Consider the following 26,446-nt stretch of genomic DNA (forward strand, 5'->3'; position numbering starts at 1 on the left):
CCTCTGTGTCAGTCTCTTATTTTCCCTTCTGGCGTTGTTTGGTGGGTAGTTGGTGGTATGTGCCTGTATTCTGGTGTGAGGTGCCCTTGCTACTGAGTCCTAGTCTTAACCACTCTTGTTTTAAATCAGGAGTTTCTCTTTCCTGATGAGATAAAATCTGATTAGCCTTCCTTTTCTTTTTCACAAATAGTCTTCTCTCTTTTTTGTTCAAGCTATTTGTAGTGTATTTACTGATTTGTTTATTTCCCTTATGTTTGCTCTACTGCATTTCTATATATGGAATCATTGGGATCTATCGCCTTGTTAATTTCTGGTTTTAATTTTGATTTAAAGATTGGCTGACCATGTAGGACAATTTTATAGCATTCACCTGATAACTAGACTTCTTGATTTATCAACAGCAGAAAACAAGCATTTAAACTGTTAACATTTTATTTAAAGAACTTTAGCATCTATAATTATGTGAAGACTCTACTATGACATTAGCTTCCATATTATTAAGATGCTACAGATTAGTACAGTGATTTATAATATTATGATATACATGTACTAGTAATTGTAGTGATGCAGTCACTGTCACAGTGGCACTCATTAGATACATGACATTTTGTATATTAGTCATCTCTTTTTGGCAATGTCTCTTTTCATGTCACAGTATACAGTTTTACATGTAGTAGTACCTGTAGCGTGTTTCAGTTTAAAAATTCTAAAATTATCTGAACAGGACAGAAACACAGAGAAATACATGTACATGTACATGATACCATTTCAGTTTTAATCACAAAAATGTATATTTAATGTAGTCTAGAATATCGTTTTGCAGCTTTCTACTACTGTTACAGTAACAGTAACTGCATACAAAAGTGTACCTTGAAATAAGCAAGTTGTCTATTAGTTAACTCCATCACTGTATGTTTATTCACTAAATGAGTTCTAATTATTCCTTTACCTGTGTTCTATGTTGGCTTATGTTGGCGTCTTATATCTGTTCTATCAGCTGCTGGTGTTAAGTGTCCATCAAGCTGTGCATTACACTAAGACAAAAGGATAACTGACTACTAACAGGCCTACATTAGCCTACTATCTACCCTAATTTAGCCCCAGACTGCTGCTCTGAATACTTCCCTGTCAACTAGTTTGGAGCCTGTTGATAGAAGAATGATTGGCATTTAAACAATGATTAAATGCAAGAGCTCCGATTAGCTCTCAGTACAATCTTCTGCAATGGCATTGTAATGGGGTTTGAACAGGCATTCAAAAGTTCAATCCCAGTTACACTGCTTCTGAAGAATATTGATTAATGCCCTAAGGGCCAAGATGGTGATGGGTGCTTGTCTTTTCGGGATCAGAGGAGCAAACTGGAGCTAGAATAGGATTGATACCAGGCTCGTACATCTAGATTGCTATGATCACAAGTTCTGAACAGTTGTTTTTACTGGTGCGCCCCCTAGGTGTAGTCCTGGAACAGCAGGATGCAGATGCTGATGGTCACAGCAACAGCCATTACTGCTTGGTTGCGATTGGTCGGCTGCAGGTGACCAGTTCTCCCAGCTGCAGCGACCTCAACACGACGTCGCCCCCCACGGAGTTCATCTCCCGACACAGCATGGATGGCAAGTTCACCTTTGTGGACCAGAGGTCAGAGGGACTACTGTTTTTTTAGTACTCACCATATACCTGATCTCAGTTATAGTCTGTATGAAGGATAGATATAATGCCCTTTGATGAAAGACATTGTTCGGCCAGCATGATTCAGTGACTAGCTCACTTACAAATGTACATTCAGTGACATGTTATATTGTCTGTATCATCTCAGCTTATCAAAGCTACTGATATCTGATGACATGGCTTTTATAGTACATAATACATTTAATTGATTTTGATGACACTTCTTCTCTTCACTAGTTTTAGTAGAATGACACAAGGATTTTGTTTCAGAAGTTAAGATACATGTTGTGTGTCGTACAGTCATTGGTTGTTGTTTTATTGAGTGTCTGTGCAGCCAATGTGTTTGTGTGTGCTAACAGTAACTCCTGATGTTTGGAACATTGCAAAACCCTCCTCATACATTTGTATGTACATAGTAAAATTGGTTTAGAAAGAAAATGTAAACATCCACCAGAGAGGCCAAGGAAAATTATTTCTGTTGCATTTTTGCAGAGTGATCCCTGTTCTGGGATACCAGCCCACAGACCTGCTGGGGAAAACCTGCTTCGACTTCTACCATCCCGAGGACCAGCCCAACTTAAAGGAGAGTTTCGAGCAAGGTAAGACCTTACACAAATCAAGTAGAAGATATGATTAGCAAGGAAAAAGTGATAAATTTTACGTCTCGTAACCAACTTTAACAATCAATGTGTTTAAAAACTGATAGATCCGAATATAATAAATTTTTGCGGTGGTTTGATGTTCTCAGTTTTTGCGGCAAGCTCTTCATTGCAAAGTTAGAACCAACGCGAAAATGTTTCTTCTCTCTTCTGCCCGCTTACCCCCTATACATGTATATACAATAGTTTATACTGAAGACCACCATAAACACTTCTCTTTTCTCTCTACCACGAAATTGAATCGCTGCAAACTTAAAGTCATTTACAGTATTACCAGTTGGCTTATGAATGTATTGTCTCATCACTGTTGTCCATCACATCCTTTGTCCCTACTTGACTGGTTGTACTTTTTGAAGTCAAGTCTAACCCTTTGTCTTCTTGCCTGGCCAGTACTTAAGATGAAGGGACAGGTGATGTCGGTGATGTACCGCTGTCGGGCCAAGAACGGAGAGTGGGTGTGGCTGCGGACGAGCCTCTTCAGTTTCCAGAACCCCTACACCGACGAAGTGGAGTACATCGTGTGCACAAACACTTCAGTGAAGTAAGTACTGGACTCCCCGATTTTGTCTTTTGTTTCTTTGTTTATATCTTGGACACAACATGCAACTCTCAAAAAAAATTATGAAAGTCTTCCACGGCTGTCTCAAAAGCTACCCCACTGTCGTGTAACATTTGCTGGGCATTGCTGTCGAGCCAAGCAGGAAATGGTTTCAGACGTCCTCCTGTGGAAACCAAGAGGCCGAGTACATTGCAGAAGTTTGACTTTTACTGACACTTTAGTTAGAGACACTGGAATTGAATATGAAAAAATTATTTTTGTTAGGGGAATGTGGAGTGAGCTATACTTCTTGTTTTGTCCCGGCTAATACAGGCTGATAGTTTTTTTATGGTGATTGCATATTATTACCTGTCCAGTGAAATGCTGTCGGGTGTAACGCTCAGGTTTTGTTCAGTTAGCACAAGCTGCATAAGACTGGCCTGATACGTTTGATTGGGGCATAGCCCTACTCTTATCAATACTGTACAATGTGTATGGTGGGCTCTCAAACATGCTTGGGGTGCGGCTCAAGTAGTGCTCAAATACTAGACCTTCAGCTTAAGCATGTCCCCGTAGCGCAAGCAGTAAGGCAACCCCACTGCTTGGCCATTTTGATCAAATTCCGTAGATCAGTGGGCCGGAGTTAGATCTTAGGGTTGCCCCCAGCTTGGACATGTTGCAAGGGATTGCATTTGTCATTTCGGTTGGTGATGTAAAGCCGGTGGCCCCTTGTATGAGGGAGCTTCAGGCATTTGCCTCAAGCATCAAACCTCTGCACATAAAAGAACCCAAGACATGTATCAAGAAGAGTAGGGGTGCCCTGAGTGCTTGGCTAAACATGCAAGCTGTAGCAAAGCTGCATTGCACTACTACTACTAGCTAGTTTAAAAAGCGTTATGCTTCACCTGAATTGAGAATAACTACTCTAGCTGCCTTTACCTTCAGCTTAACATTCCCACTGAAGAATCATAACCCTTCATACATCTTCAAATTGTATTAGGAACCTCCAGCAGCAGCAGCAACAGCAGGAGATGGACAGACTACGGGCCATGGAAGTGAAGGGCATTCCTGCACTCACCTCCGCACAGTTCGACCCCACACAAGTACAGACTGTACAAGGTTGGTTGGTTTGTTCTCATAGCAGGTAAACCACCAAAAGGTGCAACGCACCAGTTTTACACATTAAGTTGGGTAAGAGCATGCTCCACCTGGGAAAATACAGTTAGTACTGTTTCTGTAGCTCAACTGGTATCAGCCTCACAGTTGAGTTCCTGGTTCCAATTAGTTGCTAACTGGGAGACTCTGGTTCAATTCCGGGCAGGACATTTGGGTTGGGACTGCACCAAGGGCAGTAAAAGTGAAGTCCTGTGTTAGAGGTGTCTCGAGCACCTTAAACTAAATTAAAGGGGAAAGGCTAGCAACCCCTCTCTTTCAAAATGTACCCTGCTACTGAAAGAGCAAAGATACCTGCTGCTCTGAACGAATCGTCTGATATGTATTAACTACACAATGTCATGTATGCTTTGTTAGGCATTAACCACAAAGCCTGTTCTAACAATATTCCCTAACTACAGGTATGGACCAGGATGACAAGGCAAAGGACTTATCCGGTTACCCTGACAACCGTGAGGCGTACCAGGCCACGGGGAACTACATGATGCCATCCCCCGGCGTGCAGGACCCCAACAAGCCGCTGGCCTCACCTCCGGTGAGTGGATCCTTCCGAGCCGCCGCCTTCACGGCGCAGAGATCGCCCCAGGTGGGTGGACACGGTAAAACAGACGAGAAAGCTGTGACGCAGCGTCACAGACATTACGCTGCTGACAGACGGACAGTCTCAGATCTTAAAGAGAGGAGAAGGGAGAAGACTTCTGTGCAATACCTTGAGGAGTAGTCTCACAAATTGTGCATTTAAGTCACCTCTTTGGTTAGATCTTGATTAAAATCTAAATCAAAACAGAAGGCCTATTGGAAAACATAACAAAGCCGACCCTTAACTATTCCCTCTTGAAAGAACAACATTGGCAGTCAAACAGCACTTGCATTGTAAGACAACTCCTCACCTGCTATCAGCCTGACTTCTTCATAGCTTTTGTTACAAGTTACCTTTACATTGGACTATATTCTTTCTATTAACCCATTGTTCATTAACACTTTCTATCCGCATTGTTACTGAACTTAATTACTCTGATTTGTATCATTGACATTGACGACAACATGTATTATTACCATAATCTCCATTGACATTTATTCACTCATGTTAATAGTATGTTAACTTTCAATTCTGTCTTTATCATCTTTATTTAACAATTGTTTGGTCAGGCAACACTTCACACAACAAGTACCCAACTGTGTTCTCCTCTAGTCCATTATCATGAACCGTTACAAACACGAAAGCTAAACACTTTTGTTTTGTACATTTGTTACAATGATATTATGTTTTAGGATTGGGCTCACCAAAAGTTTGATCTATTAGAAACTTTGATTTGATGATTAATTGGGGCATAGCCCTACTCTTGAACATTTGATGATTAGATGCCTGCTTCCAGTATGAAAATGAGGAGCAGTTTGGAAAAATGATTTCTTTGAAAAATATCTTTTCTTCTTTGAAAATTTTTTAATTTTTTTTCCAAATCTTACGACTGTGGACTGGAAGGAGACACACCATAGATATGCCATACGCTAACACATAACATCTATTCCAGGCATACGGCCCCGGGTCTGTCCAGCAGAGCATGGTATCAGCTGGAGGGGCTCTGGCTGAGATGGTCCGTCGACGACAGGGCCCCAAACCAGCCACTTGGTCATCACCTCCGTTTGCCAACCAGGTAAGAGTAACAAATAGGTGACTGTAAATGTATTTAAGTTCACAGTGGTTTGATGTTCATGTTTTCAAGGTGATCTCTTCACCATGAACTTAAAACCACCGCAAAATGCGGTTTTGTCATCTTTCTGCCTCCCCCATTGTTTTAATCGCTAACTAAAAACCACCGTGAACATTCCATTTTCTCCCTACTGTGAAATTAAATCTTCTCAAAAATGCATTTCTACTACCAAGTGTCGACAGAAGAGATTCATTTTTGTCAGTCACAGTCTATGAGAAAGATATTTATTTTGTTTAAGAAGTATAAAATCTTTGTGAGACATACAGTGTAGTTTAGCCGTCTGCATTGTTTCTTTAGTTCAAGTATCAGGTCGCAGGACTTCCTTTAATTGTCTTTCTTATTTTGTGAGACATACAAACATCTTTAGTTCAAGTACAGATTCAGATGGTGGGACTTCCTATAATTGTCTTTCCTAGATGTATTTTAAGATGGTAGTTCATACTTTAACTCACAATTCTTCTGTATCTTCTTCATTGTTGTGTTTCATGAACTTTCATGGTTTCATGCCCTGTTTGCAGACATCCAACTCTCGCAACAGTAAACCCCAGTCACCCACCTTCACCACCATGGCATCTGGGGCTGCAGCTGGCTACCCACCCACGGTGTCCCCAGCTGTCAGCTACAGCCCCACGGCAACGTCCCCTGGACCCACCTACACCCAGCTCAACTCCTCACAGAGGGTTTACCCAGGGTACCAGGGAGAAAAAGGTATGTAAGAAATGTTGTTCTGTCATGTGCATTTAAACTTGGGCTGAACAGACTTGAACCCAGCTTAATACAGCTTTGACAGTGTACAATGCACTCAAGGAAAAGAGCTTACTGGTACCCATCATTGGTCAGAATATCTATATCTACATGCACCTTATATGTATGTATACAGGAACTATTTAGTGTTCTTTTGTAACAATTGTATAACATACATGTACAATCATGTAACATAGTGGTACATGTACCAATTGTTGTCCGATTTATTGAAAATACATGATACATGTTTAACCCATGGGAAGAAATATCAGTTCTTCTGTAAGATTAAGATTGGAAGATTATGACTTTTCTCCATATTTTGCAATGAAAGCATTTATTTTGTGCTAGCAGAAATCTGGTATACCGGTCCTGTATATATGTGTAACATGTAACATGATTGTATGTGATAGGACGTACATTTAAAAATACAATATATTTCATCCATACTGTAGTATGGGTGAAATATAATAATTTCTCCACCTTTGGTCAAAGACATTGCAAGTAGATACATGTAGCTCAACCCCTGTGCTAAAGGCCTTTGTGTTTTCTCCAATTTGCAGATGGAGTCCCCCCAGGTAGCCTGGGTCCGTGGGCTGCACAGTGGCCGCAGGGGGCCTCGGCACAGTCTGGCACCAGCGAGCACCCCCCACAGCAGCCGCAGGAGATGTTCCCCGACATGTTGACCATGTTAGACCAGCCCCCGACTGGCAGCAACTACAACAACGAGGACTTTGGAGACCTGTCCATGTTTACAACCTTCTCCGAGTAAACAAACAAACATGTTTACAAAAGGGAAAGTCTGTTGATGTGGCATATCTAACGTTTCTGAATCACAACTCGATGTTTTCTGGTGTGGTAATGTCTGTTGCTAAGAACTACACAGCCTGGGCTCAAAATCATGAAGGTGTTACCATGCTTATTAGCAGGTAAAATTCTGCTTACTGTATGAAGTGAACTTGTGAAATTTGTACAGTACTGTTGCATGTAACTGTCATCTTTTGCTGTTTTTTCCAAATTAGAAGTTTCAAAATGTACATGTATTTTGTTACTGGAAAAAAAGTTAATGAAAATGACTTAATGCAACATTATTTACTTTTTTATTATCATTTCTTTGTTATCTAACTTGGAGCTAAGCGTTCTGAAATTGAAAAGTCTATTTTATCATGTCACCAGCATTTACGCATACAGTACTTTTTATTGTGTAGGATATGGAAGCATAAAATGCTTTTAGGTCAAATAATTGTGTCACATGGTAAGAAAGTGCCATGGCTATTCTTTTACCTTTTATGGTAACTTATTGATTTTAAAAATGATTTCTTATGAAAGTACAAGAAGATCCCAGATGTAAGGACTTCATAGACATACTACAATGGTCAAGTGGTTTGTGTAGTTTAGTATTTATGTATCCAAGATGCAAACTAGCTGTTCTTGATCAAAGTTCAAATAGACTGTGACATACTGGAATGTACTTTCACTTTTTAAAAAGTCTTTGAAATGTTTTGGCAGATTATGTTTATGGAATCAGCCAGTGGTGAATATATTGTCTTGATGTGTAGTATTAAGATGGGTGCAAATAATGACTAGGGTGTGATCACATATACTTGTATATGACAGTTGCTACTGTTCACATCTGCATCAAATGATGTTCTGTTTTGTACTGAGAGCATGTGATAATCTTTCTTGTAAATTTCATGTACCAGTATGGATTAAATAAAGGCTTGTTCTACCTGCCACGAATGTATGGAGAGTATTCGTGTGTAAATGTATCTAGATCTATGATGTCTGTTGTTATATTATAACAATATCATCTTGTGGGGTTGCTAATGTCTATATCAACACTTGAGTAATACTGTATCCCCTTCTGGATTCAGTTTTGGATTTTGAGACTCATATCAAAGATTTTTAACAGTTAAATGATATATGATGTACATGTACACATCAATACCACCAAAATTTAAAACAAGCATAAAACAGACATACAAAAAAATTATATATATACATTTAGCTTGATTATATTACATATCAATGAACTTGGCTTCCTAATAATGTCATTCCTAATAATGTTCCATGTATTAATCACTCTATCATTGTATTAAGCATCACATGTGCAGTCTGATATTTCATACATCCCGACAATATAGAGCCGGGCAGGGCAATATGGTTGTTGACATGCAAAAGCACAGTAATTATGACTCGGGATGGAACAATCCATTGTTGAGGCCATTCGGACAAGGAGGCTAAGATGGTTTGGTCATGTGAGAAGATTAAGAAGACCTCCACAAACATTAGTTTACAAACCATACAACCGGGAGTTTGCAAACCATAGAAAGACAGCATGAAAGAGTCTGGACTTGGTCTAAAGGTAGCAGAGTATAGGAGCCTGGATGTGCAACAAGGAGGAACCTAACGTCGGGGAGCAAGGGCGCGCCAAGTTTCTGGCCCATGTATCTAGCAGGTAGGCATGATGTTTCATCATAATACATTATACCTTTAATTCGTAAATATCTGTAACATTTTGTCAATACATGAGAGAACATTTCATTTATTTACCAGTTGACATGGAATGAAGAAAGAATACTATACATTTTACAATGGTACATGTGTATGATTGGATCCAAAAGGAACTTGGAAAATCAGTTCACCTGCTACAAAAGACAACTGTATAACATCTTCACAGTTACACTGAATCATCCTTTGCGCTGACCCAGGTTACTTGAAGCAGCATATAAGTTCTAGAGATCTGCAATATTCCAGATTTTTTTCCATCGCCTCACACAATTGCACCAAAATACAAAAAAAATAAAATAACTTCTATTACCGGTACTTAGAAAACTTTTTCTTATGTTGTTTAAACACCCTCCTTTCCCTGCCAGTGTACTTCATAGGTAACCCATCTTGTACAGTTAGAACTTTCCTCCCTGCCATGTATGGTTGTAGGGCCTCTGGTACCACCACTGATCCGTCCTCTTGTTGGAAGTTCTCTAGTATCGAGATTATCAGTCGTGGAACGGCACACGCTGTAGCGTTGACCGTATGTGCGTATTTCAGTTCCTCGTGCTCTGTTTCGTAGCGTATATGCAACCTCTTACTTTGGTAGTCCGTACAGTTTGAGGCACTGGAGACCTCGCCGAAGGAGTCCCTCCCAGGCATCCACGCCTCGACGTCATATTTTCTGTGTGCAGGAAGGCCAAGTTCTTGTGTGGGCATGTCTATGATGCGGAAACACAGGCCCAGTTCTGAGTACAGGTCCTTCTGTAGGGCGAGGAACTCTTGCTGTAGTCTGTCACTTTCAGTACCATCATCATTGGCAGTCACTCCAAACATCTCTACCTATTGGAAGGACACAAATCAATGAATCAATAAATAAAGTCAACAGTTAATCTACTAAAATTGTAACCAACACACTATCAGTGTGCAGTATTGGCTCAAGGCCCACCATGAAAGAAATAATGCACTACCGGTTTGAGTACATGTAAACACACTCATTTGTATAATCTTTCAACGTAACAAATACAGGTTCTTGTGTCAGAGAATGAAATTTTTGCTTTATTTTCTACAAGAGCAGTAAGATGCAAGAGGTTCAGGGGCAAACTAAATGAATAAAACTATAGCCATCCACTTTCATACAATTACAAGGAATTTGGAAATGCATTATCATGTATATAAATCAACAAATCAAACAAGTACCTTTGTGAAATGATGGACTCTGTAGATGCCATGGGGCTCAGTTCCGCTCCATGTCTCTGCTCGATAACACGTGCTGACTGCGAATGCTTTCTGTGGTAGCTGGTCCGCCCGCAAAACGTGGTCCTTAAACATCCCCGCAATTCCGACCTCGGCCGTCCCTGCGAGACACAGGGACTCGTGTTTGGTGGAGTCTAAGGTGTAGATCTGAGTGTCGAACGCTCTGGACTTCATCATGCCGCACCCCTCCAGTATGGCAGGGTAGAAGAAGTCTGGTACCACCAGAGGGGTGAAGCCTTGCTTGTACAGTCTGTCCTGTGTGAACTGTACCAGGGCATGCTGTAGCTGTGCTCCTGCACCTTTCAGATAGTAGGACCTACAAGATTAGTGATGATTTGGTTATCAATCATAGAGAATTGGGCATTAATGTCCCTTACCTGTCACTTGTAAAGCCCCTATATCTCACTGGACCTGCGGCACATTGGCAACCTCACTGCAACTGGGCAATTTGACAAAGCGCACAACAAATTTCATCAATAAAAACCTTTTTACACTTTGTGTGTTTTGTTGTCTTTTTATGTTTCGCCAACGAAACATATTGTTTTTAGTCATATTTGTGCGTTCTGCATGATATTCACATTAGAAAGGATAACACAAATCCAATTTAGGTCACAGCCAGGTCGCCAACATGCTGCGGGTCAAGTGAGAATTAGGGGCTTGAGGGCTCAAAATACATTTTGGGAATTGGTGTATTGGTGCACTTAGCCTAAAAATTTAGGGGCACAGAAAAAATTTTGGATGCACAACATAAAAAAGAGTAGAAAGTCAGCAAAACCTAGACACAAACCTTCTTGCCTCTCTTCAGAGCTTCAATCTAAAATTGTACTGCTAACATCAAAAATTCAACAAGTGATACATGTCAAGAATCCATATGTATCACATGTCCAAAAATATAATTATAGTACCTGTATGTATCTAGTGCATCCATGGTCAAAACTTAAGTGCACAGCTCCAATTTTGGGTGTACAAAAGTGCACAATCAAGCACCCGCAGTATTTAGAGCCCTGCTGGTATATGTCACTTCAGATCATAAATGCAGATACAGCAGGTGGACCCTGAGACCCCACCTGTGGCCTGAAACATTTGCCAGGTGTCGCAGCTGCAGAATGTCCAGCCGTTCCCCCAGCTCCAGGTGGCCTCTGGGAACAAACTTGAAGGCTGGCTTCTCTCCGACCGTCTCCACCAACCGAGCCTGTGATTCGTCACCAACAGGGACAGAGGGATGGCAGCTGGAACACAAACACATTCTCATTGGTTACAGTAATCACATGACCTAACAGTGTGTGGAACTAAGTCAAATGAAGGTAAGTACTTATAATACCAATAGTTGCACTTAATACTAGTTTCTTTTTGAGGTCATAGGGACAGAGGGTCCACTGTATCTTGGGGGTCCTCTGACTATCTCCTTCAACCATCTTTTCCATTCGCAACCGAAGTCAGGTACTCATTTACACCAGGGTGGAGTGAGGGAAGTTGTTGAAATACCTTTCTCAAGGACAGAGCATCTCAATCCTGTGTCCTCTAACCTTGAACTGCTAGGCCATTGACTCAATCTTTTATCATCAGGATTACGGGTGGATACCGGTTTGGCTTAATAAGGTCCAGGTTTTGGTCCAGAGATTGAGGTTCAGATCCGGACCTGATACTGTCTAGTTGACATGTTTTGTTTTATTAAACCGCAGGACTATAAAAGTGTCTTGGTGAGAAGACTTTCAAGACAAACCAGTATTTGATTTTTCAATGTTGCACTTATTTTTAATGCATTTTTTTACAGAGGGGAGACTCAAAACACTGTTCATCAAACAAAATAGAAAAATATATTTGTACTTTACAGTTTGTTTTTTTTTACTCAGGTTTTTGGCTTTCAGGTTATTTGGACTCGGTTCTCGAATTTTATACAGGTCTGAATCAGGTCTAGCTAACTGGTATCTACCCCTTAGTCAGGATACAAGCCATTCAACACACAATTTTCTAATTGAGTTTGAGGAAACTTAAGATTCAATGTCCTGACCTGTTGGGTAGCCTGAGGAGAATGTTGTACAGCTGACTGTTCAGCTCAGTCTCAGAGCGGCTGGCCTCGTTAAATTCCTTTCGGAGCTGCACAGAGGGAAAACCAATCATGTCACTCGTTATTCAATGTAATTGTAAATGTACTGTTAGCAAACACCTTTAACAACCAGGAATTATCTGTGAGTTCTCTGGCTAGTAATCAATACAGTAAATGCAGAAATGTTTGTGGTGGTTTGATGTTCGCGTTTTTTGCGGTGAACTCTTTACCATTAGAACTTAAAACCAGCGCAAAAAGCCGTCCATTGTGTGACTGTAGCGCTACTATTATTTCAAACGGCAACTTAAAACCTTAACGTACACCGCGAAAATAAATCCCTGTGAACATTTCTGCATTTACAGTATTCAGACAGCAATTCTACAGATTTCAGTACATTTGACGAAGAACATATTATTTCATCTTTACCTGACGCCCTTTCACTTGCAGGTCCTTGAATTCAGCACTGTTCTGTTGACCTTTCAGATCTTTCCCCTGATTGGCCAGGGCCTGTCTCTGCTCCTGTAGTTCATCCACTTGACCTTTAACCCTGCATCTCTCCTGCCACAGATCTACCAGTTTGTACACTTCATCCTCCTTTCAATGTTAGGAAGAAAAACATTAGTTCTTCAATATGTGTATAAAATCTCCAAGCAGATGTACGGTTTGGCTCAGTCTTTGATGCATGTTTTCTGAGCATTTTCTTTCTGGGTTTTCCTCTGGAAGATTCATAAAAAAAAGACCTGGAGTATAAATGTAAATGAAAAAAAAAAGCGAAAAAAAATATACATATGATTGGATACCGTACATTCATTTATTTTTGCAATTGCAGGACTTAATTTCACGGTCGGTAGAAGGGGAAAGGACTGGTTTTCATGGCGTTTGTTGTTGAAACAATTTTTATTACAGTAATACATGGGAAACGTATATTTACAGTGGAGAGGTCACCGTAAACATTTCAAGATTTACAGTATAATCAAGCAGATGTTAGAAGACAAAATCGTAACATTTCCTAATAGCTCCCTGTTTTTGTTACAAACAAAGGAGGCTATTGAACACAGAAAAAGAGTACAATTTGCCGCTGGAGGTTTAAAATCACCTTGGACGAAGGTGCTTACCTGCATTTCACCTTTGCGGTCCCTCACTCGCTGGGCTACGCTGTCCGCATTCTTACAAATGTCCTCGACATCAAACTCTATATCATCTATGATCCCCCTGGTCATGTGATCATATAAACCATCCTGCTCATGGAGCAAATACTTCCCATCTTGTGAACTGCAACATCTAGCCAGGATCCTGCCGGGGTGCTGTGTGTGGCGGACGACACAACGATTCGTCCTCGCCAAAAAGCTGCTTCTTAAGGTTCGTACTATGGTTGTTCGGATCATTTTCCGTCCTCTTTAGTACTTCGAGGTATATCTGACCTTTCCAGCGATCTATGCACATGTATGAGCTAAAATACCCAGACAAAAACAAATTTGTGAGCTTCTACTTGTGGGAATGCCATTTGTAGACTGATTGACAGGTCAAAGTTGAAGGTGCCGCGGTGGCTGATGGGCAGGATTTCTGGCGCATGCGTACACGCGATATCCGGGTGGTTGATGACGTCAGGCTCATGGCCGGCCTGGAGTGAAACACAAAATTGAAACACTTCCCTCTAGCGTTTACTCACCTTCCTGAGTCTGGATCCGCCGCGAGCTGGGACAAATCTTGGTGGGCGAGATTAGCAGCATTCTTCCGCCCATTTTCTAGGAAAGGAAGGTCCCTTGCTGAGGGAAGGAAGCGCTTGAAATCCGCCCAAATTTGTGACTGCTGTCTCAAGTACCCCTGAGCGAGCTTGTCGACTGACTCGAGTTCCTGAGGAAAGACATTTCCTTTTTCACCGCGATATCTACCTGGTTGTAGAGTCGTGCCGAGGGATTTCAGTGTCGTTGTGGTTCGTTCTGCTCAGTGCTTACCGGAATCCCCAGCCGCTGTTCCAGATGAACGGGTTATCTCTAGGAGAGCTGTGCTGCCTGTTCTGCTGCCCGCCATGCCCGGCCAGGATCGCCGCCAAGCTCGCCTTCCTTCCACCCGAGGTACAAAAATCATAATTTAATCCGGGAAACATTTTGGCGGGGTTAATAGAGAAGGTCTGGACGATTACGTAGATTTGTAAAGTCTTCTTAAACACACTGTAAGCCTTCGCATTCACTGTCCAATTCCTTTATATGGAAGAATCTTTGTAGGACTTCTTATGTTTCACGTTGTTTACATGTGATTTTCTACACCCTTGGGTGAGATGATGGCTTTAATTTTGTTTCAACCTACCTTTTTCATAAACAGATATAGGCATCTCATTAGAAATATAATTAAATAGCTGTTAATGATTGTGAATAAGTAAAAGTAAGTTGATATGAAAAGTAAATATGAATTTTTAAGTTTACACGGTATTATTTTGAACTTCTGGTCAGGTGGATTTGGCTGCCATTTGAACTTTACCATGTTTGGATCTACGATATTATCATGATTGTTATATATGGGAAAGGCACTTTACCCAATGAACTGGTTCGTAGTTCAAACCTTGAACCAACTTATTTCCTCACTCGACTCAGGTGAACATGAATCCCATTAGCTTCTACTAGACTGGGTCCATTCTTGTATCGAACGTAAAGCTGAGCTCCAGAGTTTGAGGAGAACCATATCTCAAGAACGTTAAAGAACCACCACACTTGCAAACCTTTCAGTCTGGTCTCACGCACCTCGTACTCATTGCACAAAACTGCTGTGTTACGCTAACTGGTTGTGCAAACAAACAACCGAATATGCCCCAAGGGTGTCCAAGACTGCAAACAACTTGCAGCTGAACAAGGGTTTTTGTCAGAAAAAAAGATGATATTCACTTTTTCTTTTCTTCAAATTCTTGACTGACTTATCACCCTTCTTGAAAAGTCAAACATAGCCAGTGAGTATAGAGTGCCCTAAATTGGTAAGGAATTTGTTGAGAGTGATTTTCTCATCTAAAATCATGACTAGATGTTTACAGTACTGTTCTTGATTCCTCCAGCCCACCTACGCCTTTGTCCCAGATGACTCGGGCCAGCGTTTCTCTCTGCACCTGTCAGAGCGAGCAGAATGGCAATACACGCAACGAGAACTGGACTGTATCGAAGTCTTCATGACACGTACAAACCGGGGTAATCGCATCGCCTGCATGTTCGTGCGGTGTTCGCCATCTGCACGGTACACCCTCCTGTTTTCACATGGTAACGCCGTCGACCTGGGCCAAATGTCATCCTTCTACATTGGCCTGGGAACGAGAATAAACTGTAACGTCTTCAGTTTCGACTACTCAGGCTATGGCGTATCGACAGGGAAGCCAAGCGAAAAGAACCTGTATGCAGATATCGATGCAGCTTGGCACTCGCTACGAACGAGATACGGCATATCACCAGAACACATCATTTTGTACGGACAGTCAATAGGTAAGGATTCTCAATTGTTACCCATCATGCCTTGTATTCAGCAGAACTTACCCATCATGATCATGCCTTTGCCCTCAGCAGGACTCTTTCTATTTTGATAAGGCATGATAAAACCTCCTTGGATGAGGTTTAGATACATCTTCTTAGTTGTGCCATCGAGTGTTCAGGTTTTCTATTTGTGAGATATATGTTCTAAATCCTTTGCCATGAATTCTGTAGTAGTTCAGGATAGGTCTGTGCAGCTGTTTTTTGCAGGAATCCTGTCTTACTAGTACCATACTCCTTTTCCATGCAGCCTGATGCAGGTTTTTTGTTTCCAGGACTTGATGTGGTAAATCCTTAGAATTTTCTTCCAGACTTCCAGAAAATAAGAAGTTCACTGACAGTCAAGTCATACATCTGTTGATCATTAATGGTTAGGCACTGAACTTCAGCATCTTGCATACCATACCAGGTATAGACAGCACCTTCACCTTGTCCAACCCTCATCTTGAAGGTCAGGGACCATGGTTGCATAAAGGAGCAGTACATTGTATTTCTTTAATGGCTATACATTACAATACATAAACAGTTCGGGGATGGTTCGCCAAGTATTGTGGATTTTTGTACAGTTTGCAATATCATGTCTGACAGTCACTCTTAAATGTTTCCATGTGACAGTAATCTTTCATGGCTAAAACTGGGTTGTATAACTTAGTAAGGATATCAGAAACTCAACAAAAAGATCAAAAAGAAAAATGTCTGATTTTCTACTATATTCCACCTGTATTTTGTGCAAATTTATTCATTGAAAGAAAACTTGGTATTCATGGTATTTTGTGTGTTTCAACATTCAGTATCAGTTACAGGACTACCATGGCAAACTGCTTCCAACTATGTCTCTTATGTTGAGTTCAAAGCATTTTTGGTATATTGTGTAAACAGAGAAAACTTACTGTGATGATTCTTATGTCATGGGTCAGTGTCAGTGTAATAGTCCTTCTTCATTTTTTCCTGCTCGTGGTTATCACCATCTTTGTTTGTTTCACCTGTACCAAGTTGTTTGTTTTCCTATTTCAGCCAGACCAAATATTTATCAGACTGACAAAATATCCTAATGCTTAGAATAACTGCTTCATCTTCCCAACATCAGCATTACTTATGCAAACAAGATTCACAAAATACTTGTGCATCACAAAGGCTAGCACGTATTGCCTGCTATGAATTATGATATTGATAAGAGCTATCAAATGTCTTTTTTTGCTCTCTCAAGGGTAGACAACCTACAGTTGTGTGAGAAAGAAACAGAAACGTGTGATTACAAAAAAATATAAGTACAAGTTGTTGCTGCTTTGAATGTTGGTCTGAGAATGTCCTGACTGGTACTCAGTGGTAGGGCATCTATCTAAATGTGTCTTTTGAAAAGAAATACATGTAGGTAGTTCTACATCTTTGTCTTGCTATTGGACTTTGGAGAACGAGTAGGGCTTTTTCATTCAAAAGATCTATCTGCTTGATTTATCCATTGACAATCTTTTTTTTAAAGATCATGCTGTTATTGATATTATTATTTTTTTTGGAGAAAGGTACTAGTAGCTATCATGTGATTTTTTGCTGGTTTTATATTCACGGAGCCATTCAGGAAATCAATATAATTAGCTAGCATGGTATCACAAGACTTCTATTCTTTTAATGTTGATGCCAGGTGTGACTTATCATCTAGAGTCTAGAGAGTCAACTTGAAGTAGACCGACTTTGTGTGGGTGGTCCTGAGTAAATACCACTGGGGACAGTGTGGTGCTTAGGAGTAGTGCACATGCAGAGGTCTGTGAGTTTGAACAGCGTTGCATGTGTCAAGGCGTTTAACAGAGAATAGCTTGATAGCTTCAAGATATCTATTATAGCTTTCTTGCAAATGCTTGTAAGACATGTATGCAATTGGCGAATGTAATTTTTTACTTAGGAAAAGTAGGTACATATACTTACGATGAAGTAGAATATAGGATGCAATCAGGAGGCCTACATTTTGTTGGTTCAGCTTGAGTCTGCCCCAACTGAAGTAGGAATCCGGACATTTCTTTCCAACAACTACATCATACACATGCATGCAGTTTTCAATATGGGGATCTGATTGCTTGCCTAGGTCTGAGAGCTGTCCATGTGGTCATCAGAGCAATCAAAACTTGCTAGTTATCAGAAAACTGTGCGTAAGTGAAAAAATACACCTGGCAGGGTCTGCAACCAAGGTTAGGCACAGACAGAAGCAAAACAAAGCTGCATGTCAGGCTCCTTTAACCAGAGGCACCAAATCAAATTCCAGTATTAAAGCCACATCATCTAGGTACATTTTAAAACAATATTAGTAGCATGGGACGTAATAATGTAGTCATCCCTATTGAAGGTTTTTTATTTACCGTAAATCTTTAAATGTTTCCAGTGGTTTTATTTTGAATTTCACAGTGACGAATTTATGATATTGCATCTCCAATGTATTATTACTTTGGTACAGAATTGCTGTAAATTTAAAACACCACAAAGCCTCCTTTCCCCTGCTGCCACAAACTTAAGTCCATGCCAAGATGAACGAATTTAAGGTAGAGTCTAGGTCCAGGTGTTTTACAGAGCTGATAGTTGGCCACACCTTTAAAGGGTTTCCTGCTTACACCTGGCTACACATAGCGTGCGAAGAGGCCTAGCTATAGAAATTAACCACCTAATCATACATATAAGCTTGTAGCGCGTGTGATCGCATCCCTTCCAGTAGTCAGGAGGGCTGTTCATTAATGCAGATGTAGTGGAGGCGCAGTTTTCATAACATATATTGTTTAACCTTTGACTGTACTAAACAAGTACTGTAAATCTGAAGATTTTATGTTTGCAATTTATTTATGATTCAGTATATTTATTTCTCACATGAAGTCTTTATACTGCAACTTTGTACTCTATCTTGCAATGCGTTACCACAGTTCCTTCAAATGCAAACTCAAAGACTCCACAAACTCTTTATATTTGCCTAGCCACGAAATTGAAGTGCTGCCAAGTTGAAGGAACAACAGTGATACAGATACATGTTCCAGGTCATGACCTCTCTGGAAATTATAGTATAACGTGCCACAATGCCATACAACTGGTTACAAATAGATACATGAACTCTTACTAGATGTCAAACAATATTATATGACTGGCCTTGCCTTTGAATGTTTGCACATATGAAATGTTGCCAAATGTAGAAGTAATTACTACCTTTAATTGATAAATTGTTTCAGAGAATTTTTCCAATGTCGTACTAAACAAGGATTTATTGCCATATTCTAGCTGACTTATAATATATAATTCCATATAAATATGTAATGTTGAATCAAGGTTATGCTGTAATCTTGTTATGTCATCCTTTTTTTGGTAGTGCAGTAAGGTTTTGAATTTTTACTGAGTTGAATTGGATTGGCCACTTATTTATGATCCCAGCATCATGTAATATAATCAGACTTAATAGACAGAGTGCATTCTCATAATTTCTCATTTAGGGGCACACCCCTGTATGTGGCATGCACTATTGATACATTGATTTGTAGGAAGGGTTACATAAGAAACCATTATGTTAAATTCTTAGAGAGGATGCTAATTCTGGTTCTGTTACTAACTTACTGTGCTAAACATGTTACAGATATATATGAATTTCCTGCAAAATGTTGTACATTAAGGGACTAAGATGAAAGAATAGTATTTCTATGTGAAAAGCTTTGAATCATTGATTTTTTTTTCAAATAGTCCATTATCTTGTACATGCATAATGATTTATCTTCAGTGTTCTCGCCAGGCCTTTTCAGCATAGGGGCCCCCTATGCTGTGATTTGGACCCCCTATGCTGTGATCTGGACCCCTATGCTGTGTTTCAACCAGCATAGGGGTGTTTCTTTCTTGGGAGAACCTTGAGACCCTTCATAAATCTTATAAAAAGTTCATATTTGGCTTTAGAATAAGACTGTGACAGAGGAAACACTTTACTTTACCAAATTTATCCCTCAAAATGTAGAAAATAGTGCCTCATTGGGTTATGAATTTAAAGATTTTCCTTGGGAGCATGCCAGACTCCCTACTCTTGTCATGTCTTCGGCACTCTGTGCGTGACTTGCGTTGCGTAAAGTTGGCCTCCTTTACCTGACCCCTATGCTGTGAAAAAATTCTGGTGAGAACACTGATCTGTATCTACCTATCACGACCTTCGCTTTTAATACCCATGTCTTTGTGTTAGAGTGGTCCTTGACCAGAAGTCCGGTCAATATTTTGCCATAGGAACTGTATTAACATTTACATCTGATTTGGAACTTTGGAATGTTTATCGATTCATTTTTGACCTTGTGAATATGATACAATTGCAGCACGGTGATTTTCTATAGCCAGTTGATAAAATCCTTAGATGTGCTGCATCATGTGCACGTGTATGTCACAGAATATGGTTGTCTTTTGTATTTCAATTTCTCTGTGAAAGGTCACTTGCAAGTATTATTACATGGGATTAAATGGTAGTGTAGTATTGGTTTATAGTATCAGACCATTAGATCATTTATTGCTGCCTCCAGGTTTGTCCCTGAGCAATTTATTAACCATGTCTGTGTAATGAATTATGATCCTACTGTTCCTACAAGTACACAGTCAGGACTCGAAATTCGTTCTTGGAAAAAGGTGCACTGGTGCACCCAACCAAAAAATTGAGGTGCACAAAATGAATTTTGGGTGCACAACCCTAAAATAAAGTAGAATGTCAACCAAACTCAATTACAAAGTTTAACACTACTGCCTCAATCTGTTATTCTATTTCTATAGCTTACTTCAAAACTTTAAACAAGCAATACAGATAAAATACAACAAAGTTTAAATTAATTTTTCTGATACTCAGATTTCATTAATATTTTGTATGATACTAATAGTGTACAATAGTTACCTTAACCATATAGCCTACCAAAATATCTAGGTGCACCAGTGCACCCACAGTAAAGAATTAGGTGCACAGTTGAGTTTGGCACAAAGGTGCACATGCACCCTCTATTTCGAGCCCTGCCAGTCAATGATATAATTATAATGCACAATGTATCTGCATGATGCATTGATCTGGCAATTGCTGTTTTCCTGACCTCTTTGCAATGTTCATGTTGTTTCAAATCTGGTATATACAGTATCATTATTTCCACCTCTGCCGCCCTCCCGTAGGTACTGTCCCGACGATAGACCTGGCCTCTCGGTACGAGTGCGGTGCAGTAATCCTGCATTCCCCGCTGATGTCCGGCATGAGGGTGGCGTTCCCCGACACCAAGAGGACCTGGTGCTTTGACGCCTTCCCCAGGTGAGCTGTGATTGGTTGCGATGGAAGGCTGAAAGCAGCACTCCATAGAGCTGGATATATGGTGGTGAAGCTTGTTAGAAAATAATGACTGCCACTGTGTTAATAGTAATACTAGTGGGGGAAAATAAGAGGAACATTTCTGATTTAAAGTTTTAGAAAAAGACGATTGAAAAATCAAGGGCTATAGCAATGGAGATGGGTACCACACTAAAATGGCTTATCCGCGTACACCAAGAAGTATGGAAAGGATTTTGATTTGCTGAACGTATCACCATTACTACCAAGCTTATTAAGGCGGTGTAGCAGACCTTATCAATATTCGTTTGCTTCTGTATTACCATCTGGCACATTTACTATACCTGTAGACAAGCAAATCAATTCCTGGTTGAAAAGTTTACCATTTGCTGACACCCAGCTCTGTCATAATGAGTTCCCCCAGTCCTCACTGCAATGCATATTGTAATTATTTCAATGTCAGAAAGGTAACACTAACAGGTCCCCAACAGCAACTAAGTGCTATTCTTATTCTATCCTGCCATTTCTGGATCCCTTCAATTGTTTTAAAGTCCCAGCTAGGAGTCATTTCTCTCTGTTATTACTCCTAATGTCCCACTTTGCCATGAGAAATTCCCCATGTAACATTCTAGATGATGGCTTAGAGTTGAGTTTTGCTCATAAAAACGCTGAAAATCTTTTGAGGGTAATCGTAATGTATCTGCCTTTGTATGTAAGAATTAAGTCTATGGTTGCTTGGTTTGGTAGACCAGTGTGCAAGGATTTAGGATTTAGTAGGCTTTTTTCTGAGGATTCAAGGTCTTAGTTAGGCCTCTGCTATTGTACTAGCATTTTCTGAAGTGTTCACTGACAGTATGGATAAACTAAGTTGATTATTAGAGGATAAAGGCCCAGGTTTCCAGGTGAACATATGATGTTTAAGTCTGGCCAAAGAGGCTGACATTTACAAGTAAAAATGTAAATGCAATGAGATTCAGTCAGCATCATGTACATTAAAACTGAGATTAGTTTCTTCAAAGCCGCTAGAGCACTTACTGTAGTACAGTTGAACCAGTACTTTGTGTAACTCTACTACTGTATTCAATGCCATTTACACCATGAGGTATGGTTTTATTTTGATCTCAGGTACATACCTGAATTAATGAATGTAGGAAATATGTTATGCCTCCGTCATAAGTATGCAACATAGATTCTTGCTGGGTTCTAGAATGAATGTATTAATTTTTACATGGTAAGTTAAAAAGTATGCATGTACTGCAGGCATGTGTACTGTGGATTTAATTTGACTGTTCTTCCTCCTAGCATTGACAAGATCTCCAAGGTGACGTCGCCCGTTCTTGTCATCCACGGCACCGAAGACGAGGTCATCGACTTCTCCCACGGCCTGGCGATCTACGAGCGCTGCCCGCGTGCGGTGGAGCCCCTGTGGGTGGAGGGGGCGGGCCACAATGACGTGGAACTGTACGGCCAGTACCTGGAGAGGTTGAAACAGTTCGTGTCAACAGAGCTGACGCAGCCCTGACCACCAGGCCCTGGCTGCCACTCTGTAACATGGCATTCTAGTGTGTAGAACCTACAAGTTATACATATTCCATGTCAAATGGTGTATATATGCATCAAGGGAAGAGGTACCAAATTTGGAGGCGTCAGCTGTGTTTGTTAAACTAACAGTTGCACCGCTCCCCGGACGGCTGACACCCCACATCCTGGTTGTAGTGTTTCATTTTTTAATTATAATCAGAGCACTAACAGTGTGTGACCATGTTCTAAGTGTTGATAAACAAATTTCCCATGCACCCTGTCTTGTGAATCACCAACAGTCATGTGTAGGATTTAAAAAGATGGTGGGAGAAGTTCTTGCCAACTTCCTGAAGTGGAATACTAGTATTTGGTTCAAAGGGGTTAGGATTTAATGTTTATGTTTGCCAGTAGAACTTTTCACAGATCCCATTGTATCCTGGGAGGTGCAGGGCACTATGGGTAGTATGGTAAATGCAAACTGTGTCCAGTCTGGTCATGTTAATGGTTTGCCCCCTGCGTTACCCATAATGCCCTGCATCTCCCAGCATGCAATGAGATCCACGAAAAGGTGTACCTGTTAAATGAGGAAAGAGTTTGGTGCTTACAAACTAACTGGACAGGGATACTGAACGAAACATTTGACTTGTTGACGGTGTTTGTATGTATATGGGGAATTGGGCTGGTTGTAAAGGTTTTGTAATTAGCATGGGAGGTTGGTATCCCTTCTGGGTGTAGGTTGTTACTAACAAAATGCCTCTGCCCTTGAGGTGTTGCCAAAAAAAGAGTGTTTGTCTAGGGTATTTCATACTTATGTAGGGGATAACATTGACTCACAGGAATGTACTCCAGCACTTTGACAGAAATGAAGGAAAAGAAAAGAATCTCTTGACAGTTGTAGAAAATTGTGCATGAAAAAAAAAATTGTGTATGAAATCAAGACTAAGCAAACCCAATAGTAAGCTGGCTTCAACTTATTTAGCTGTGTTGTATATATGCTGGGTTTTACTTATTGGAAGCCTCGTACTTATTGGCCCAAAATTAGTCTGTAATACAATGTACAAACCCATGCTGCCCATTTCGGTCATGTATAGTCAGAACTTAAAGAATGTAAGACACAAGCTAGCATATATAGAAGTGAGCTGGCTAAGTTGAGGCCATACATGTATCTGTATACAAGTCCCAAGTACACAGAAGTATCTAATTTCTTTGTCCCGCCATTTGTCGTGTATGTGTCTGTGTGCATGTCAACATGTGTGAGCAAAGTTGAGGCCATGTAAGTCTAACAACGAATTATTTTGGTCACCAAAAAATGAAGAAAAATGTTAGCAAGGCCAATCTGGGCAGAATCATTGGTAAAAAGAACCGCAATTGGAGGGAAAGGACTTTCAAGTAGATTTGTAGACATGATAAAGACATAATATTTCTACCTTACGTTTCCAATATCGGGGCATCAAAATTGGGTTTTAATCAAGACTAGAAGATCTGTTTAGACTTGCCTGGCCTTAACTAGTTCTTATTTACACAATGCCTACTCTATGGTGGTGGCTATCTCATTCTATGGAAGTACATGTAGTACTACTTTTTTGTTCAATTTGCTGTGTAAGGAATAAAAATATACTTAGCATTTTTGTAAGTTAAGATTGCAGGATGACGGGAACTTCTGAGGTATGTCTGTCTCAGGTACATGTTGCATCTCAAACTTTCACATCATATTTGTCTCTTTTGTTATAACTTTCATACTAATCATCTGTCAATATCAAGGGGTGGACCACAGAAATTTGCTAGCTTGTCCATACTTTTGCCAAGAAAGATCTACAGAATTTTTTTTTACAAATAACACATGCTCTGGCTTAGTTTCTTTGTCATCTTTATGGTAAACAAAATGCTGGAATTGTGTAAATATGATCTGTATGGTCTACTCTATGTAGTCCCTCCTTGTACAAACAATACCAGAGTTTTGTATCATGTGTTGGCAAGGCATCATTTCAAAGCTTGGATGTATGACTATGAGTACAAAACTGTAAAAGTTCTGTCAAGAGATTCTTGTATTGCAGAGATTAATTTTGCAGACTAGATGTTCAGTTGGTTAAGTGTTATAAGAGATTTCTTTTTTTTGTGTCTAAGGTTTGGATTTGCATGCTTTACTCAAAAAGGAGGCCTAGAATACATCATTGCTCATAGCTCAGCCACTGTTAAAAGGAAGGAAGAGGAGAAAAAGAATAAGACAAACTTTGAACACTTATGTGATGATTATGTTTACTTAGAAAATAGAGTAAGAGAAGGAATTGTGTTCATATTATAAGGCTGCACTATGTTAATTCCTTGGTTGTTGGACATTTCTGAAACAAACCTGAATTTAGCAAGAAAGCAGATATGTCAGTGTGCCCTTGCATTCTTCATTTTATTTCCAGATGCGAATACATGTTCTGTGCAAATGACTCGCCTGTTATATTTTTTGCCCTTTTATTTCCTTGAACCGAGGAATTTTTCCTAGTGTGGCCTTTTAAAGCAAAATTTACTGGTGTGGTACCAAACCCATGCACATCCAACATGAAAGGGGTAGGGGCAACAGGAAAATGTGGAAGCAATTGCAGTTTTGGGCGCAACACTTAAGCAATCAATTTTCATTTTCAAGTTGACAGGCAGCTTATGCAGGTTGGGTGTGGATGGATTAAAGTATTGGCATTTGACCACTCCACTGTGAAAGCCAAGGTCAAGTTATCCCAGATTTCTGTTCACAAGGAGAAAGATCATGGCATCATACAGGGTTGGCAGATGTTTGTAACATTCTGAAAATTCCTACGAGTTTCTTGATGTGAGTGTCCGACTGTTTATAGTATTTTAAATGAATTTGACGTAACTTTGATGACTTATTATTAAGTACATTGTCTGGTGTGAAATGAATCATTCCTGTTTAATACCTATGTGTTGTGTTAGAAAAAAGCACTTCAAAATGGTAGTCAAAGATGTGTTCTCCATTTGTGTGCATCTGTGTAATTTAGCAATGCTCCAAACAAAAGCAAGTTACCCTGTACAAAAGTATTTTGCCATAGTGCATTTTGTACAAAGTTTTATGAATATTTGAGCACCCCGGATCTAGAAAAGCTCGGAAGAAATATAGACTTTTGGAACATTTCAAGTTAACATCGAGGAAAGTCTTGTAAAATAAAACTCTCACCTGCTTGTAATGCTTTTGATCCATTTAGACATGGAAAAAAGGTTTTACCACTTAAAAACTACTCATATGAAAATGACTAAGATGATGATGTATGGAAGGTAATTATAATGACTGCCTCTGTAACAGTCCTAGAATCCCTGTCAGATACCTCAAGTTGTAAATGTACATGTTTCACACATCTGTCACTTATTGTAGAGTAAGCGCATGTTTTACACTAACAAATACTGGGGACTTGTAAATATGGGAAACTAAAATGAAGATCACCTTTCTGTGTCAGGCCATGCTGTTTGTACGAGTCATTAAACCAAAAAAAAGTGAACTGGGGTAAGACGTTCATTTCATTGTGATCGTGACTTATCCAACTGTAGACCTAACTGCTTGTCAATGCTTTGCTGCTTTTGCCATACAATATTCAATAATCAGTTTTGTAACCAAGTCAGAATAGGGCTGTGTACCTAAACGTACCTAACATCAGGTACATGTACAGACAGAGGTTTAGGTCCTGTACTTGAACCTGAACAACTCAACAAAGTAACCTGTGGTCTCCTATAATGACAGAAACCGTAAATTGTTACTGTATATTTAGATATTTGGACTTTCAGTACCTCATTCAAGAAATCTACTCTTGCAAGAGGATCTCAAAGCAAAGACGCTGATGTCAATGCC

General features: G+C 40.0%; 3 protein-coding genes across 12 annotated transcripts in view; 2 read left to right on the forward strand and 1 right to left on the reverse strand.

Annotated features, from left to right (window-relative positions):
- The window catches only part of LOC136428494 (aryl hydrocarbon receptor nuclear translocator 2-like), a 34,153-nt gene extending 25,922 nt beyond the window's left edge, over positions 1–8,231 (forward strand). For 8 of the 10 annotated variants that reach the window (XM_066418049.1, XM_066418051.1, XM_066418050.1 and 5 more), the window contains 8 exons: positions 1,452–1,638; positions 2,161–2,267; positions 2,718–2,868; positions 3,866–3,984; positions 4,440–4,624; positions 5,571–5,693; positions 6,269–6,458; positions 7,055–8,231. In XM_066418049.1, the coding sequence (XP_066274146.1) occupies positions 1,452–1,638; positions 2,161–2,267; positions 2,718–2,868; positions 3,866–3,984; positions 4,440–4,624; positions 5,571–5,693; positions 6,269–6,458; positions 7,055–7,263 (1,271 nt within the window). In that variant the 3' untranslated portion in view covers positions 7,264–8,231. The remainder of the gene's footprint in view (positions 1–1,451; positions 1,639–2,160; positions 2,268–2,717; positions 2,869–3,865; positions 3,985–4,439; positions 4,625–5,570; positions 5,694–6,268; positions 6,459–7,054) is intronic. The other 2 variants (XM_066418053.1, XM_066418054.1) reach the window with 1 other exon arrangement.
- A 727-nt stretch (positions 8,232–8,958) lies between these two features.
- On the reverse strand, positions 8,959–13,798 carry LOC136428499 (serine--tRNA ligase, mitochondrial-like). The gene is made up of 6 exons (XM_066418066.1): positions 13,401–13,798; positions 12,712–12,879; positions 12,250–12,335; positions 11,306–11,467; positions 10,182–10,554; positions 8,959–9,824 (listed from the first exon to the last, which is right to left on the reverse strand). Exons 1-6 carry the CDS (start codon positions 13,668–13,670, stop codon positions 9,309–9,311), a joined length of 1,575 nt encoding a protein of 524 aa, XP_066274163.1. The 5' UTR covers positions 13,671–13,798; the 3' UTR covers positions 8,959–9,308.
- A 77-nt stretch (positions 13,799–13,875) lies between these two features.
- LOC136428500 (alpha/beta hydrolase domain-containing protein 17B-like) lies at positions 13,876–26,099 on the forward strand. The gene is made up of 4 exons (XM_066418067.1): positions 13,876–14,360; positions 15,329–15,746; positions 20,934–21,066; positions 22,384–26,099. Exons 1-4 carry the CDS (start codon positions 14,265–14,267, stop codon positions 22,601–22,603), a joined length of 867 nt encoding a protein of 288 aa, XP_066274164.1. The 5' UTR covers positions 13,876–14,264; the 3' UTR covers positions 22,604–26,099.
- The last annotated feature ends 347 nt before the right edge of the window (positions 26,100–26,446 follow it).

Source organism: Branchiostoma lanceolatum, chromosome 2 (genome assembly GCF_035083965.1).
Source record: "Branchiostoma lanceolatum isolate klBraLanc5 chromosome 2, klBraLanc5.hap2, whole genome shotgun sequence".
In the NCBI taxonomy this organism is placed as follows: Eukaryota; Metazoa; Chordata; class Leptocardii; order Amphioxiformes; family Branchiostomatidae; genus Branchiostoma; species Branchiostoma lanceolatum.

What these genes read in the sequence shown, in the direction of transcription:
- LOC136428499 (XM_066418066.1), bottom strand. Translation starts at nt 13,670, where the DNA reads ATGATCCGAACAACCATAGTACGAACCTTAAGAAGCAGCTTTTTGGCG. An exon ending in TGCAAGTGAAAGGGCGTCAG is followed by an intron (nt 12,336 to 12,711) that starts GTAAAGATGAAA and finishes CCCTCTGTGCAG; the next exon opens with CTCCGAAAGGAATTTAACGA. An exon ending in GCAAATGTTTCAGGCCACAG is followed by an intron (nt 10,555 to 11,305) that starts GTGGGGTCTCAG and finishes CTAATCTTGTAG; the next exon opens with GTCCTACTATCTGAAAGGTG.
- LOC136428500 (XM_066418067.1), top strand. Translation starts at nt 14,265, where the DNA reads ATGAACGGGTTATCTCTAGGAGAGCTGTGCTGCCTGTTCTGCTGCCCG. An exon ending in TTTGTACGGACAGTCAATAG is followed by an intron (nt 15,747 to 20,933) that starts GTAAGGATTCTC and finishes GCCCTCCCGTAG; the next exon opens with GTACTGTCCCGACGATAGAC. An exon ending in TGCTTTGACGCCTTCCCCAG is followed by an intron (nt 21,067 to 22,383) that starts GTGAGCTGTGAT and finishes TCTTCCTCCTAG; the next exon opens with CATTGACAAGATCTCCAAGG.